The sequence below is a fragment of the Rhinatrema bivittatum genome, chromosome 16 (genome assembly GCF_901001135.1).
Source record: "Rhinatrema bivittatum chromosome 16, aRhiBiv1.1, whole genome shotgun sequence".
NCBI classification, from domain to species: domain Eukaryota; kingdom Metazoa; phylum Chordata; class Amphibia; order Gymnophiona; family Rhinatrematidae; genus Rhinatrema; species Rhinatrema bivittatum.
This window is the reverse complement of record NC_042630.1, coordinates 14,600,479-14,617,770: the sequence shown is the minus strand read 5'-3', so window position 1 is coordinate 14,617,770 and position 17,292 is coordinate 14,600,479. Positions and strand designations below refer to the sequence as shown.

Sequence of the window (17,292 nt, the reverse complement as noted above, 5' to 3'; positions counted from 1 at the left end):
CATAAAGGATGAATACAGCATGGACAGCTGAAGATCGAATTTTCTTCAGAACCCTGATTGGGTGAGTTAGGAGTTTCTTTGTTCTGATAGGAGTCTCTCCACTCTACTCTCATGTCTCACTACACCCATCCTCCTCTCCCACATCTTCCTCTCGTCCCCTTTGTATTATCAGTTCTCATTGCCCTCTAAGTTTATCCCTTGCTGCTCCATCATCCTCCTTACCCTTGTGATAAGGCTTTTCTCCTCTCTCCTCTTTCACATCCCGTCTGCACCTAATCTTCATCAGGGAAGAAGCAAGCAATCTCCCCAAAATCCACCAACAGACCTCCTGCTACACCAAACCTCTATTCTTGTATCCCACTCCTCCCATGCATATTGTAATCCCTAAGGAGAAAGCACCTCCCTTATTTTTAATCTTTCGTGATAAAGTAACGTCTGTCTGCCGGCTAAAGGAGAAATTTACTTTCTACATAGAGAAGTAGGCACAATCCACTAACATCAGAAAACAGTTAGTTAAAGTTTAATAAAGAAGCATTGTATCCGTGTGAGTATTGTAGGCTGTGCCAGACTTGAAATGTCCTTGCCCTGCAGATCAGGTAATTACAGCCCACTTTGGCACACTCATGTACCTTTGAAGTAATTTGGTGCAAAGGTAACCCAACCACATCCTGCAGGAATCCAGCTCCTTGCGCATTACTTATTTCTGAAGGCTGCAGTCTGGACAGCTGCGTGCCATGAGTTTGTCATCACGCTGGATTTTTATCTGCTTACTCTGTTTCGTTTTTGTGATCGGGGTAAGTTGAAATTATAATAAATTGCAATTTGTTTTCCTCTTTTCCTTCCCTCCCTTCACACCTCTCTCTCACCATTTCTTCTTCATTCTCTTTTCATTGTCTTCTCTCACTGTGATTTCTTACTTCTCTCCATCTCCTATTTCACCTTTTCTTTCTCCACTCTTTTCTCTCCTCCCATGCTTTCTTCTCTGTGCCTCTACTCTTTTATAATTTTTATTTAGCGTTTTCTGATACCTTGGGCAGAATTGATGCATTTCCTCTCCCTCATCTCACACCTTTCCCTCCTTTTGTTGCCTTCTCACTTTCTTCTCTCTTTTGGCATTTTTTTAGCTTGCTCCTATTTGCCCTCCACTCTTCTCTCTCTTCCTCTTCTCCTGTCTCCCACCTTCTTCTTTCTCTCATTTGTCTCCTCTCTATTCTCCTTTGTTGTTCACTCCTTCACAGAACTCTTCCAGTAATTAGAAATGAAGGGGTGATATTGAACAAATGGGGATCGTGTTTCAGATGTCATAATGGGGGATCATTTAGGATTCAGAGATCACTGGATGGTTGCTGTGGTTCAGTATTAGAACATAGGCTTAGGGGGTTCATTCAAAGGCCAGAGACCTGGACTTCAGGAAAATTAACTTTGATAAGATGGGGGAGTATCTCAAGTCATTAACTGGATAGGATAAGCTAAGGGAAGTAGAAGAACAGTGCCAAATCTTAGAACAGTAAGTATTCTGTGGTTTTGTAAAGAGGTGACCACTGTTGGAAACAGGATGCCTGGCTTGATGGACTCTTGGTCTGACCCAGTATGGCAATGGCAATTTCATCTGTTTATATGGGGATATGATGAAGATCTCCTACTCACCTCTATCTGCTGTATTCTTGCTTTTTATTTAGCAGTGTATCACCTGCATGGGGATATGATAAAGAAAACCTCCTCACCTATGCTGTATTCATGCTTTATATTTAGCAGTGTATCACCTGCATGGGGATATGATAAAGATCTCCTCACCTCTCTATGCTGTATTCATGCTTTATATTTAGCAGTGTTTCACCTGCATGGGGGATATGATAAAGATCTCCTCCTCACCTCTCTATGCTGTATTCATGCTTTATATTTAGCAGTGTATCACCTGCATGGGGATATGATAAAGATCTGCTCCTCAACTCTCGATGCTGTATTCATGCTTTATATTTAGCAGTGTATCACCTGCATGGGGATATGATAAAGATCTCCTCACCTCTCTATGCTGTATTCATGCTTTATATTTAGCAGTGTTTCACCTGCATGGGGAATATGATAAAGATCTCCTCCTCAACTCTCTGATCTACAGCATAGAGAGGTGAGGAGGTGATAAAGATCTGCTCAACTCTCTATGTTGTATTCATGCTTTATATTTAGCATATCCCCTGCAAGGGGATATGATAAAAATCTGCTCCTCAACTCTCTATGTTGTATTCATGCTTTATATTTAGCAGTGTATCACCTGCAAGGGGATATGATAAAGATCTGCTCTTCAACTCTCTATGCTGTATTCATGTTTTATATTTAGCAGTGTATCACCTGCATGGGGATATGATAAAGATATCCTCACCTCTCTATGCTGTATTCATGCTTTATATTTAGCAATGTATCACCTGCATGGGGATATGATAAAGATATCCTCCTCACCTCTCTATGCTGTATTCATGCTTTATATTTAGCAGTGTATCACCTGCATGGGGATATGATAAAGATCTGCTCCTCAACTCTCTATGCAGTATTCATGCTTTATATTTAGAAGTGTATCACCTGCATGGGGATATGATAAAGATCTCCTCACCTCTCTATGCTGTATTCATGCTTTATATTTAGCAGTGTATCACCTGCATGGGGGATATGATAAAGATCTCCTCTTCAACTCTCTGATCTACAGCATAGAGAGGTGAGGAGGTGATAAAGATCTGCTCAACTCTCTTTGTTGTATTCATGCTTTATATTTAGCATATCCCCTGCAAGGGGATATGATAAAGATCTGCTCCTCAACTCTCTATGTTGTATTCATGGTTTATATTTAGCAGTGTATCACCTGCATGGGGATATGATAAAGATATCCTCCTCACCTCTCATTGCTGTATTCATGCTTTATATTTAGCAATGTATCACCTGCATGGGGATATGATAAAGATATCCTCCTCACCTCTCTATGCTGTATTCATGCTTTATATTTAGCAATGTATCACCTGCATGGGGATATGATAAAAATACCGCGATCGCCACCGCCGCTCCTCGATCCGGACTGTAGCTGCAGGCCTGCGCATCCGGCGCTGAAGCCCGTCGGGGCAAGGCTGCACAGTTTCAGCACTCACCTCCGAGGCTCCAGCGCCGGCCACGCGGCTAGGCCCTCCGATCCGCCCATCCGAGACGCAGCCTACCAGGAAGGAGACCCTCCCTGACGTCAGCATCTGCGGTAAGTGGGGGATTTAAACCCCAGCCGCTCTGCCCGGCGTCCCTTACCTACCGCGATCGCCACCGCCGCTCCTCGATCCAGACTGTAGCTGCAGGCCTGCACATCCGGCGCTGAAACCCGTCGGGGCAAGGCTGCACAGTTTCAGCACTCACCTCCGAGGCTCCAGCGCCGGCCACGCGGCTAGGCCCTCCGATCCGCCCATCCGAGACACAGCCTACCAGGAAGGAGACCCTCCCGGACGTCAGCAACTTCGCTACCACCCTATCAGAGCCGGCCCTGATAAGTTTAAATTCTGAGCTTTGCTAGGCGCCGCGCGCCGAGCATCGCGCACCGAAGGAGCACGACAAAGGGGCAGGCCCCTTTGTGCGCTCCTTAGTGCAGCTCCACAAGGCAGCTCTCTGTGATACAATCCATTTATTCTTCGTAACAGTAACTCCCATATTTCCCAAACCACTCGGCTTGTACCAGCTCTCTCCCACACCAACTCCTCCTGCGATATTTTTGTTTTTGGGATATTCCGCTCACATCCAACCCCCACCTTCCCCATTCACCGGCCTCCATTGCGGGCGAACCATGATCTCTCTCACCATCCCAATCATTCACAAAAGCAGGAGCAACTCAGCAAATATCCCCTACTCACCATCAATCTTACAAAAGAGATTAACCCCAATCATGATATCTCCTCTGAACCAACTTCTAGGTCTCACTCTTTTCACCCTAACACTATTAAACGCTCAATCCCTCACAAAAAAAACTCACCTTCTCCATGACTACCTCTTGGAGTCCCAACCTGACCTATGTGCCATCACAGAGACCTGGTTAAAAACAGAAGATATTGCCCTAATCAACCAACTTCCGCTTTCGTCATACAATTTCTTCTCTATTCCCAGACCTAAGAAGAGAGGTGGAGGTCTGCTTCTCGCTGCAAACAAAAAACTTAGACTTTCTCTTCAGTGGGCAAATGCATCTCCCCCCCTGGAACTCGCCATCTTCATATCTAACAACCTACAAATCGCCCTTACTTATGCCCCTCCCAGCTACCTTGAGTCAGACCCATCCCCGTTAATAGAGCTCATAGCCAAACATATTAATTCAGACAAACCTGCCATCCTTTTGGGAGATTTCAACCTCCATGTGGATGAGTCCCCACTGTCTTCTAGCTGCGACACATTTCTTAACTCATTGAGCGGAATGGGCTTCAAACAAATTATCAACGAACCTACCCACAAAGCAGGACACATCTTGGACCTGATCTTTTTAAATGAGAGCCTCTCCCCCTCAACTGGCACACACTGTACTCCTATCCCCTGGTCTGATCACAAGCTTATCTCCACCACTCTAAAAAATCATCATCCTATCACTTCTCAGTCTCAAAAGACCAAAATCCATTATAGGAAGTTATGTAACCCTGACACACTCATCAATCACCTAACTTCGGAGTTAGAACATCTCGACCTCACTGACGCAGTCTCGGCCACTGCTTCCTGGTCCAAAATCACGAAAAAAGTGGCTGACCTCACCTGCCCACTAACTACAAAAACTCTTCATTCAAATATGGACAACAGAAAACCGTGGTACACACTGGAACTTAAATCCATCAAGAGAGTCCTCAGAAGCAGAGAACACCTTTGGCGCAAAAACCCTTCCTCTACAAGTAACTTGACGGCATACAAAACACTTATGCATCAATACAGGATCGCCATCCTCCGCACCAAAAGAAACTTCTACTCTCAAAAAATCCATCATTTCATCTACGACCCAAAAGCGTTATTTACCCTTATTTCCTCACTCACCAAACCATCACCTACTGCGGTTCCAGATGATCAAGCCGCAAGCAAAGCAGCCGAACTAGCTACTTACTTCAAAAAGAAAATTCTAAACCTCTTAGCTCCGTTCACGAACAACAATACTCCTCTCCCTCCAACCCCTATTACTGCAACCACTCATCCAATTACAAATCTGGAAACCTTCGAACCTACTTCTTCATTGGAGATAGAAATTATTCTCAAAAAGCTCAAACCTGCATCTCACCCTCTGGACGCAATCCCATCCAACCTGCTTATCTCCATTCCTAGTACCATTTCCAAGCATATTGCAAAAATCATCAATTGTTCGCTCTCACAGGGCCATGTACCACCAAGGACTGCTTTTTCAAACTCCAAGTTTTAAAATGACTCAGACCTCTCCTCCACTTCCACGACTTCCGTACAGTACTTCAGGCAATCATTTTCTCAAAAATAGACTATTGCAACTCCCTTCTGATCGGCCTCCCCGCAAATACTATCAAGCCATTACAGATGGTGCAAAATGCCGCTGCCAGGATTCTAACCAGATCCAAAAAATGAGACCACATCACCCCCATTCTGAAGATCCTCCACTGGCTCCCTATCAATTACAGAATACTGTTCAAAGCTCTAACCATCACCCACAAAGCGATATTCAACATCACACCTTTGGATCTCAAGTTCCCTCTCAGACTGCACTTACCATCCAGGCCGGTAAGAGCAGCATATAAAGACACCCTCCAGGTTCCCTTTCTAAAAACAACTTCAGGAATGAGAGCCCTCTCAGCGTCTGGTCCAAAACACTGGAACTCTCTCCCTCCAGACCTACGGCTAGAACACTGCCCGGTTACTTTTAAGAAAAGACTCAAAACCTGGTTGTTCAATCAGGCCTTTTCCCATTCAGATAATCCTCTGAATTAAATTCCTCCCCGTTCCTCAGCAGTATTTACTCTTTCTATTCATTTATATCGCCTTAGTCAAAAAATTTCATGTCCAGATTTTGCTCCTCTACTTAGCTCCTGTTGCCTTCTCTACGATTCACATACCTAATCATTACCCCACTAGCCGTTTATTATATTGTACAGTGACACCCTTATATGCCCCTCTGTTCCATGATATCAGTTTGGTGCAATACTTTGTTGCGTCAACCCCTAGTTTTCTGTTTCATAGTTCAAGATCTTAGCCTCTGCTATCACGTGTGTATTATATTTACTCTCTCCGAGACACTGTTTTCTGAACAAATGTTAAATGTTATCTGCTTGTTTTATTGGTTAATAATATATTTTTATTTTATTATTAGTTCTTTGTAATTGTTCACATTTGAAGCTCTGTCAATGTTCAATGTAATTGCTTTCATTTACTGAAGCACTGTTTCTGTTCAATGTAAACCGAACTGATTTGTAAACCCTTACAAGAATTTCGGTATATAAATAAATAAATAAATAAATCCTCCTCACCTCTCTATGCTGTATTCATGCTTTATATTTAGCAGTGTATCACCTGCATGGGGATATGATAAAGATCTGCTCCTCACCTCTCTATGCTGTATTCATGCTTTATATTTAGCAGTGTATCACCTGCATGGGGGATATGATAAAGATCTCCTCCTCAACTCTCTGATCTACAGCATAGAGAGGTGAGGAGGTGATAAAGATCTGCTCAACTCTCTATGTTGTATTCATGCTTTATATTTAGCATATCCCCTGCAAGGGGATATGATAAAGATCTGCTCCTCAACTCTCTATGTTGTATTCATGCTTTATATTTAGCAGTGTATCACCTGCATGGGGATATGATAAAGATCTGCTCTTCAACTCTCTATGCTGTATTCATGCTTTATATTTAGCAGTGTATCACCTGCATGGGGATATAATAAAGATATCCTCACCTATCTATGCTGTATTCATGCTTTATATTTAGCAGTGTATCACCTGCATGGGGGATATGATAAAGATCTCCTCCTCAACTCTCTGATCTACAGCATAGAGAGGTGAGGAGGTGATAAAGATCTGCTCAACTCTCTATGTTGTATTCATGCTTTATATTTAGCATATCCCCTGCAAGGGGATATGATAAAGATCTGCTCCTCAACTCTCTATGTTGTATTCATGCTTTATATTTAGCAGTGTATCACCTGCATGGGGATATGATAAAGATCTGCTCTTCAACTCTCTATGCTGTATTCATGCTTTATATTTAGCAGTGTATCACCTGCATGGGGATATGATAAAGATATCCTCACCTATCTATACTGTATTCATGCTTTATATTTAGCAGTGTATCACCTGCATGGGGATATGATAATGAGAAAGATCTGCTCCTCACCTCTCATTGCTGTATTCATGCTTTATATTTAGCAGTGTATCACCTGCATGGGGATATGATAATGAGAAAGATCTGCTCCTCACCTCTCATTGCTGTATTCATGCTTTATATTTAGCAGTGTATCACCTGCATGGGGATATGATAAAGATCTCCTCCTCAACTCTCTGTATGTATTCATGCTCTACATGTATCTATGGGATACCTGAATGGGGCTTTGTATAGGAGCAGTACAGTAGTGATCCTGAGATATTTAGACTGAGAGTGCGCTATGACACTAATTAGGAGCCTGCTGTTGCCTCAAGAGTTAACAGGAATAAAGAAAGTGGATCATAACTTAGCTGTAATTACCAACTGAGTTATCCAAATAACACAAACAAAAGTACACTATCCCTGGGGCCTTGTGAATGATTTTACCATCTGAACTTTTTTCTTTTTCACATGCCCTGTAGTTTCCTCCTGCTCCTTTCAACTCCCAGCCCGGGCCGGTGCTACCTGTTTTGCTGCCTTGTACAAATGGTCACTGTGCTGCCATCCCAACTCCATGGATTCTAATGGAGCCACTCATAGACTTGTCCTTTTTACCAACAATCAGGTCGATATAGTACAGTGCGCTCAACTGAGCGCACCGTTTAACACCCATTTGGACTCGCGTTTTCGACGTGCTCCTTTTACCCCTTATACTGTAAGGGGTAATAGCACGTGGAAAACACGTGGCCAACCCCCACGAAACTACTTACTTATTCACCCGGAATACTGAAAGTAAAATGTGCGGCCAAGGCTTAACTTAGAAAGCACCGGAAAAAGTGTACAGAAAAGCGGAAAAAAACTGCTTTTCTGTACACCCTCTGACTTAATATCATAGCGATATTAAGGCGGAGGTACCAAAAATAAATAAAAATAAATTTTAAAAAAATCTGCCCGCCGGTTGGTAGGTTCGAAAACGGACGCTCTATTTTGCCGGCATCCATTTTCCGAACCCGTGGCTGTCAGCTGGTTCGAAAATGGACGCCGGTAAAATTAAGCGTCGGTTGTCGGACCTGCTGACAGCAGACTCTTCCGCTATTGAGGAGGCGCTAGGGACGCGCTATTGTCCCTAGTGCTTCCTTATTAGCGCCCGGCCTAATTTAAATACAGAATCATGTGCCCAGGAGAGGTGCCTGGGCGCTGAACTCGGAGCGCCGGCTCTCCCGCACCTTTTATTAAATCGGCCTGAATAACCTTTGTCTGAACATCGGTTACAGGTGCAGTAAGGTTAGTGCCAGATCTTCCCTGTGATACTAATAGTACCAAGAGTGGGTAAGTAGTTAATTTCCGGGAAGGAGGGTTTATCTGGTGCACTGTCCCCATGGAAACTTGTAGGAATCTACTCAAAATATACCTAAAAGCACATGCTTTGAACTTTGAAACCACTAAACATTTCACCCACAATCCAAATTCTATTACGTACTATACAAGGGAATTAATTATGCACCCGAAAAATTCAAATCAGCCAACAAACTCCAGCTGTTATCAACCTTAAATTCTAAAACAAATCAATAAAGAATAAGTGACAACCCCCCCCCCCAAACAATGCAAATTCTGTGTGAGAGACCTATCTCAATCAGAGACTTTAAACGGGGCCCAGGATATTTTATATCAGAGCCAGTGCAAAGGTTTTAGGTCACCTCAGTGAATTTTATAGCTTTGCGCCTTCGCTCTTCCCCTTCCCATACAATTAAAATCATGCATTTATAAAAACAGGTTTGACATGAAAAGGACATTCAAAGTACAGTCTTTTGAGGAAAAATATCACTTATAACATGTATTTTATATTTATAAGCACTGCTGCAATGCAACCAGAAAGCTCTGGAAAAAAAAGCAAAAGAAAATTCACTTGGAACCCATATGGTATTAGGCCTATTGTAATGCGTGTTGGATGTGGGCCTGGTCTCAACAAGCCATGAGTAAAATGAATTACAATTAAAATATAGTAAACCTCCATACCAATTCAGTACTCAAACAGTAATAACACTCAGAATTAAGGGGCGGACTAACTGAGCAATTGTCTGGGGCACCTAGCAATAGGCGCTGAAATCTCTCTCTCCTGTGGTGGTTGCCTTCTTCCTCCCCTGTACACGGCAGAAGTTCATCAGCGGTTAGTAGCGGCAGTCACTGACAGGGCCAGAAGATCAGCAGTTGTACTGCAGAGGCAGAGGAAAGAGGGACACAGAGCTCATCTCCCCCCAAGGGCACCTCTGTAACCTGCACAGGGCACCATTCTGAAATGCCTGGGATGTCCACCTGACTCATTCCGGCCCTGACAATCCTACCTATAATAAGGCAACACTGCAAATGTTACACTGAGCCCTAAAACATCGGTACACATCCTATTATGAAAACAGAACTAGGCAGGCTGCTACATATCCCTACACAGAAACTACACGCTAGCACAATACCTCACACCTCAGTCACACATACAGAGCATAGACAGCCTCTCACCGAATACAGAATAAAAATCGACTACAAAGTATAAACAGAAATGTGCAGACAAAATCTGAACTGGAAACTGCAAGAAGCCAGACTGTATGCAGTACAACAGTGGAAAAACAAACATTACATTCCTCATAAAACATAAAAAAATAAACTCAAGAAATATAAAACATCAATGAAAATAGTATAACCACACTAATATAAAGAATAAATATTTCAAAACAGTGTTGTGAACTATATGACTAGTGGACCCTTGGGCCAGCCTACAGGAGACTTGGGAAGGACTTCACTGTTCTCAACTAGACAGGTCAGGAAGCAGATCTCAGGCGGACAGGTGGTGTCAGCTTCACCCTGGAAGCTGGTACTCCCCCGGGAGGAGCCCTTAGGAGCCCAGCCGCTGGGACTTAGGCGATTCACCCTGGAAGTCGGAGCCCCCCCGGGAGGAGCTCGTAGGGGCCCGACCGCTGGGACTTAGGCGAAGCTCGGAGTTGGACCTTGGACAGGTACGGCGGCCGGTGGGGCGAAAGCAGGCAGGTACCAGGTTTGGCTGAAGTTGGCAGGAACCAGGCTCGGGCTGTAGGCAGGCAGGAACCAGGCAAGAACAGAGTGGTTAGAGCGCTAGCGAACTCCGGGGCTTGAGGCAACGGGGGACCGAAGGAACCCTGTTGCAAGGCGCCGATCAGGCGTCCGCGGTGACCCTAAGTAGGCCGCGGCGTCTGACGTCAGGCTAGGGGCGGAGCCATCCTCGGGCGGGAAACTGTCTAGAAAGGTGCGGGGCAGCCGCGCGCGCGCACCTAGAGGCTGGCCAGCAATGGCGTCTCCCCCGCGGAGACGCCCAGGATCCGACTCCGCTTCCCTGCTAGCTGGAAGAGACCTCCGAGGTAAGGGCCGGGACGCGAGCCTCGCGGACCGAACCGCAACAAATAGATGATGAATAGAACATTCAATATCAGCAGAAAAGAATGTAAAACCCACCGTGTCAGCCTGCAAAGAATTCTTAAGAAAATGTCCTCTTCAGCTCTTTGTGCTCTTTTCATGCTTTATGTGTATCAGGGACACATCTGCAAGGGGCTCCGTTCTTCAGCTGATCATACTGTATTCATGCTGTATATTTAGCAATGTGTCACCTGCATGGGGACATGATGAAGATCTGCTTCTCAGTTCTCCGTGCTGGATTAATTAACTCCACATGTATCCGTGGGATCCACTCAGTACAGCAGACTGAGAGTGTGCTAAGACACTAATTAAGATGGTGCTGTTCCTCAGGAGTTAATGAGAACAAAGAAGGTGGATCATTACTTTGATTTAGCTACCAACCAAATTATCCAAATAACACAAACAAAAGCACTATGCCTACAGTCTTGTGAATGATTTTGCAATCTGAACTTTTTCCTTTTTCCTTGTCCTGCAGCTTCCTCCTGCTCCTTTCACCTCTCAGCTCAAGGGGACCTTTCACTTCAACCTTCACTTGCCACTACCTTGGGCTTCTCACAGCCTTTTAACCTGCCACCTGTCTGGCTCAGTCACAATAACAGAGCCTATAAACCATGGCTTCTTTTATGCAGCCTGAGGGGATTTAGCAGGGAGGGAGAAAGAGAAAACAGGGATTGTGCTAACATTTGTTCTGCCTTGTACAAACAATTGCTGTGCTGACACCCCACCCCTAAGTTCAGTTTTTTTTGTTTTTTTTAACACAAAATTTTAGTTGTTTTCCCCAACAACCAATACACATTAGAAACTGTCAGTCTCATGCTCTGTCCCAGGCCCCCTTTTGCTGCTGAAAAAAAAAAAGCCCTGCTCCCTCCAGCAATCCAAACTGTCAAAACTGATGGTCCCCCCACCCCCCCAAAAACCTATTTTACCCCATCCACAGGAATGATCCCCAGGTGCTCTTGTGCTACCTATCAGTGCATAAAAGTGGTGCTGGCTGGGCCCTGTGGCTGGCACCAGTTTGTTGTATAGAAAAACATGCACTGCTGAGGTACCAACCCGAAAACCCTGCAAAAGAAGACACTTGGAATCTATATATTAGGCCTTTTATAATGCATATTAGATATGGGTTTGGCATTTGGATAGCCTTGAGTAAACTGTAGATAGAAACTGCAACAAGCCAGACTCTGCAATGAAGTAATGGAAAAACAGAAACATCATGAGACCTCATAAATCAAACAATAAAATCAGGAAATATAAATCAATCATAATAAACCAAACTAATAAAAATTGCCAAACAGATGATAAATTTCAAAATAGCAGACACATCAAACACCCAATAATTAAAACAAGAAGGGAAAAATCTCCCGTTTCTCATATCTGAAAACTTTAGATTTCCAGTCACATTGAGCTTTTCATGAATTGGTGAGGGTGACAAACTTTTTCCCATTCCCCCATACCGGCTCCCATTCACCCCTGGCATACATACGCATCTTCTCAGGGAAGTTTTTTTGTTTGTTTGTTTGTTTATTTATTTAAGATTTCTATTTACTGACAATCATTAGGAACATCTTATCGGTTTACAGAAAACATAATGCAGCAACAGGCTTTACAGGAAAAACAAAAAGGGTAATAATGCTAGAGGGAATCCAAAAACAGGGGGAGGAGCTATAAACAGAACGCAAAATTGTCCTTTATGTAACAGTTGAAGAACATATATACATGAGCAAGCAACGATCTTGAATAATCTTTACAGTTGTAAAGTGCGTGGCTTTGAAATGAGGTGGAAAAGAAAAAGGGGAGGAAGTTAAAAGGGGAGGGTTAGGGGGCAAAGGCTATGGGTGAAGAGAAAAAGAGAAAGAAGATAAGGGTGAAGGGAGGAGTGGGCGTAGGCAGGGGGACAGAGTATAAGGGGGAGGAGGGGAGGTAAGGTATTGAGCTTCAAGTGAAGGCTTGCTTGAAAAGCCAGGTCTTGAGGCTCTGCTTGAATTTCTTATGGCATAGTTCTAGCTGAAGACTGGGGGGCATGTTGTTCCAGAGTGTAGGACCTGCAATGGAGAGAGCACGGTCAGAGGTGGACTTAAGCTCTGTAAGTTTGTGACAGGGAGTGTGTAATGTTGCCAGATGTTGGTTTCTTGTGGGTCTGTTAGAAGTACGAAATTGTAAGTGTTCAATGAATAAGAGCATCTTTTTTGTGTGTAGAGATTTATGGATGATGGTGAGGGACTTGTATCGAATCCGTGATGTGACTGGCAGCCAGTGCAGATGTTTTAGAACAGGGGTAATATGGTCATTTTTGTGGGCATTGGTAAGGATACAGGCGGCTGTATTTTGGAGCATCTGTAGGGGCTGGATAGCATTTTTAAGGGGGCCTAGGAGGAGGGCATTGCAATAGTCAAGTTTGGACAGGATGGTGGCTTGGAGAATAGTGCAGAAGTCGTTGAGATGTAGAAGGGGTTTGAGTTTTTTTAGGGTATGAAGTTTGAAGAAAGTCTTTATTTGATGAACTTTTTAAAGTTAAGTTGATTGTCTAGAGTGACGCCGAGGCTACGAACGTGTGGTGCGAAGGTGATGTGTGATGGTGGTATGTTGTGTGAGGGGAGGTTGGAGTAGGTATTGCATGGTGAGATGGCGAAGAGCTCAGTTTTAGTGGTGTTGTGGGCAAGGTAGTTATCAGAAAGCAGGGAGCTGACTGAGGCAAGGGCCAATTCCCAGGTTTTCAGGGCATTGGACAGCGTGTCAGTAATAGGTATGAGGATCTGTACGTCATCCGCATATATGAAGTGCGAAAGACCAAAATCTGATAGGAGGTGGCAAAGGGGAAGGAGGTAAATATTGAACAGGGTGGAAGAAAGTGAGGAACCTTGGGGGCTGCCTTGCGTCAGGTTAAATGGTTTTGATTCACAGTTCACAATTTTTACTTTTTTTATTTTTCTTATAGTTATAATACTTAAAAATAATATATTTCTATATTGGCCCTTCTCTAGGTTTTAGAGCAAAGTTGCATTCTTTGTTAATATTTGAAAATTTGTAACTGTCTAAAACATGACATTGGTCCTGCAAATTATCCTGCCGCCAACTCACGGTCCCACCTCGGGACAGTAATTACAAAGTTTCCCAAGGCGGGGAAGGTGACCCCTGGCTGCACGGGGTTACACTGTATTCAGTAGCAGCTGACTGTGAAGGGTTAACCATCACTGCAGGTGAGTGCAGACCTCTATCGGCAGGTGAAGCCAAATCAAATAGTCCTGAGACTGTGGGCTCTAACGAGACAGCAGGGAGCGCTGAAGAGGACACATATGTGCCCTCGCCCACAGCATCACTTCCAGGGTTGCCGCCATCAATCCAAGTACCTGTAAGAACATAAGAAAATGCCATACTGGGTCAGACCAAGGGTCCATCAAGCCCAGCATCCTGTTTCCAACAGTGGCCAATCCAGGCCATAAGAACCTGGCAAGTACCCAAAAACTAAGTCTATTCCATGTTACCATTGCTAACAACAGCGGTGGTTATTATATAAATCAACTTAATTAATAGCAGGTAATGGACTTCTCCTCCAAGAACTTATCCAATCCTTTTTTAAACACAGCTACACTAACTGCACTAACTCATCCTCTGGCAACAAATTCCAGAGTTTAATTGTGCGTTGAGTGAAAAAGAACTTTCTCTGATTAGTTTTAAATGTGCCACACGCTAACTTCATGGAGTGCCCCCTAGTCTTTCTATTATCCGAAGGAGTAAATAACCGATTCACATTTACCCGTTCTAGACCTCTCATAATTTTAAACACCTCTATCATATCCCCCCTCAGCTGTCTCTTCTCCAAGCTGAAAAGTCCTAACCTCTTTAGTCTTTCCTCATAGGGGAGCTGTTCCATTCCCTTTATCATTTTGGTTGCCCTTCTCTGTACCTTCTGCATCACAACTATATCTTTTTTGAGATGGAGCGACCAAAACTATACACAGTATTCAAGGTGCAGTCTCACCATGGAGCAATACAGAGGCATTATGACATTTTCCATTTTATTCACCATTCCCTTTCTAATAATTCCCAACATTCTGTTTGCTTTTTTGACTGCCGCAGCACACTGAACCGATGATTTCTTTCTTTTCTTTTTTTTTTTATTTATAGTTTATTAAATTTTTATCAATTTACATTAATAAAATACAGTGAAATAAAGGATTTCCAATTTACATTTACATAAGAAAACAAATTTATCACATATTACAAACCTTTATTAGTCCACATAACACTGAGGAGCTTATAAATGAAACAACTTTAAAGAAAACAGCATATTAAATGCATTTTATGGAGAGATATATCTATATCTTAACTTCACCATATAACTCTAGTATAGTCTAATTTCCCTTTGATGACTCCTTATCCAAAAGAAATGTCTCTAAATGTAGGGGATCGTAAAAGATAAACTTACTCCCGGCTAATACAATACAGCATTTGCAGGGAAATCTAAGTACGTATGATGCTCCCAAAGAGGTAACTCTATTCTTTAATAACAAAAATTGTTTCCGTCTTAATTGTGTGGTTTTGGCCACATCAGGAAATACTTGAATTTTCCCTCCACAGAAGGAAAAGTCTTTGTTTTTAAAGTATTTTTGTAATACCATAACCCTATCGCTTTCAATTCCAAAAGTTACTAATAGGGTTGTCCTAATTGGGATATCGTCGACAGACGCTTCAAGAAATGAAGTCAAATTTGGACTATTTTCTTGAATTGTATCCATTCCTCCCTCTGGACCTGGAGAAGTCCTAGATTTGGGAATGTAATACAATTTAGAAATCAAAATTTCACTATAAGAGGAAATCTGTAAAACTTCACTCATATATTTTCTCAGTAACTCTAAAGGTGATAATAACCTCGTCATTGGGAAGTTAAAAAATCTAAGATTTTTAGATCTTATTAAATTTTCCATAGATTCTAATTGCCTTGTTGTTGATAGACTATCTTTCATAAAAGATGTATTAGCTGTTTGTATATTCACTATCTGTGAATTTACTGTGGAAAGGTTTCCTTCCAAATTTCCCAATCTTAAAGCATGATCTTGTAATGTTTGCTTAATTTCAATATTAGAAGTTTGAAACTGATTCATTGTTTGCATTAACATTTTTTGCATATTGTTAACAAACTTCCATACATCTAATAATGTGACATCTTTAACATCTATTACATTATCCCCTTTCCTCATATGATCTAACAATGAACCAGACGAAGGAAGAATAGCATTTCCTCCAGTCTGGGACAACTGCAATGGATTAGAGTCATCTGGTAAATTATTTGCCATACTCAAACTATGCTCACCAATAGGTCCAATACTTAGAGAAGGTGAAGATTGGCTGAGACTCCGTGTTGAGCCTGAAGAAAAAGAGACTTCAGGGTCAGGGTTTTGTAATGCCAAGTTCCCACGGACTACATGTGTGTCCATAGGGCCCCTCACCAAAAGAGGGGTAGAAACTGCAGGAAATTTTATCTTTCTTTTCCTGCCCATAGATATTTAGTAGGAAGTCAGTTGTATATCTCGCCGAATCCGCAAGGAGCATGCCCCTTAGGCGCGCTCCTTTGGCAGCGCGCCGGCGGCTGCGCGCCGCAGGACCCTGGTTTTTATCCGATTGCAAACGCAAGTAGATGACGTCTCAGGGGGGCGTGGCTCAACTCGCTCCGTTTGGGGCTGTGGCTTGGATGTTCCCCAGGCTCAGGAAAGTCTCACGGGCCGTTTCCCCTCCAGCTGAGGGTGGTTCTCTCGAGGAGGCTCCCACTGACCTGCCGCAGGACCCTGGTTTTTATCCGATTGCAAACGGAAGTAGATGACGTCTCAGGGGGGCGTGGCTCAACTCGCTCCGTTCGGGGCTGTGGCTTGGATGTTCCCCAGGCTCAGGAATGTCTCATGGGCCGTTTCCCCTCCAGCTGAGGGTGGTTCTCTCGAGGAGGCTCCCACTGACCTGCCGCAGGACCCTGGTTTTTATCCGATTGCAAACGCAAGTAGATGACGTCTCGGGGGGGGGCGTGGCTCAACTCGCTCCGTTTGGGGCTGTGGCTTGGATGTTCCCCAGGCTCAGGAAAGTCTCACGGGCCGTTTCCCATCCAGCTGAGGGTGGTTCTCTCGAGGAGGCTCCCACTGACCTGCCGCAGGACCCTGGTTTTTATCCGATTGCAAACGCAAGTAGATGACATCTCAGGGGGGCGTGGCTCAACTCGCTCCATTCGGGGCTGTGGCTTGGATGTTCCCCAGGCTCAGGAACCGATGATTTCAATGTGTTATCCACTATGACTCCTAGATCTCTTTCTTGGGTGGTAGCTCCTAATATGGAACCTAACATTTTGTAACTATAGCATGGGTTATTGTTCCCTATATGCATCACCTTGCACTTGTCCACATTAAATTTCATCTGCCATTTGGATGCCCAATTTTCCAGACTCAGAAGGTCTTCTTCCAATTTATCACAATCTGCTTGTGATTTAACTACTCTGAACAATTTTGTATCATCTGCAAATTTGATTACCTCACTTGTCGTATTTCTTTCCAGATCATTTATAAA

General features: G+C 43.5%; 1 protein-coding gene across 1 annotated transcript in view; it reads left to right on the top strand.

Annotated features, from left to right (window-relative positions):
• The first annotated feature begins 659 nt into the window (after window positions 1–659).
• LOC115078126 (NXPE family member 3-like) overlaps window positions 660–17,292 on the top strand; it is a 73,723-nt gene continuing 57,090 nt past the window's right edge. The window contains exon 1 of the mRNA XM_029580795.1: window positions 660–794. Coding sequence (XP_029436655.1) covers window positions 735–794 — 60 coding nt within the window. The 5' untranslated portion in view covers window positions 660–734. The remainder of the gene's footprint in view (window positions 795–17,292) is intronic.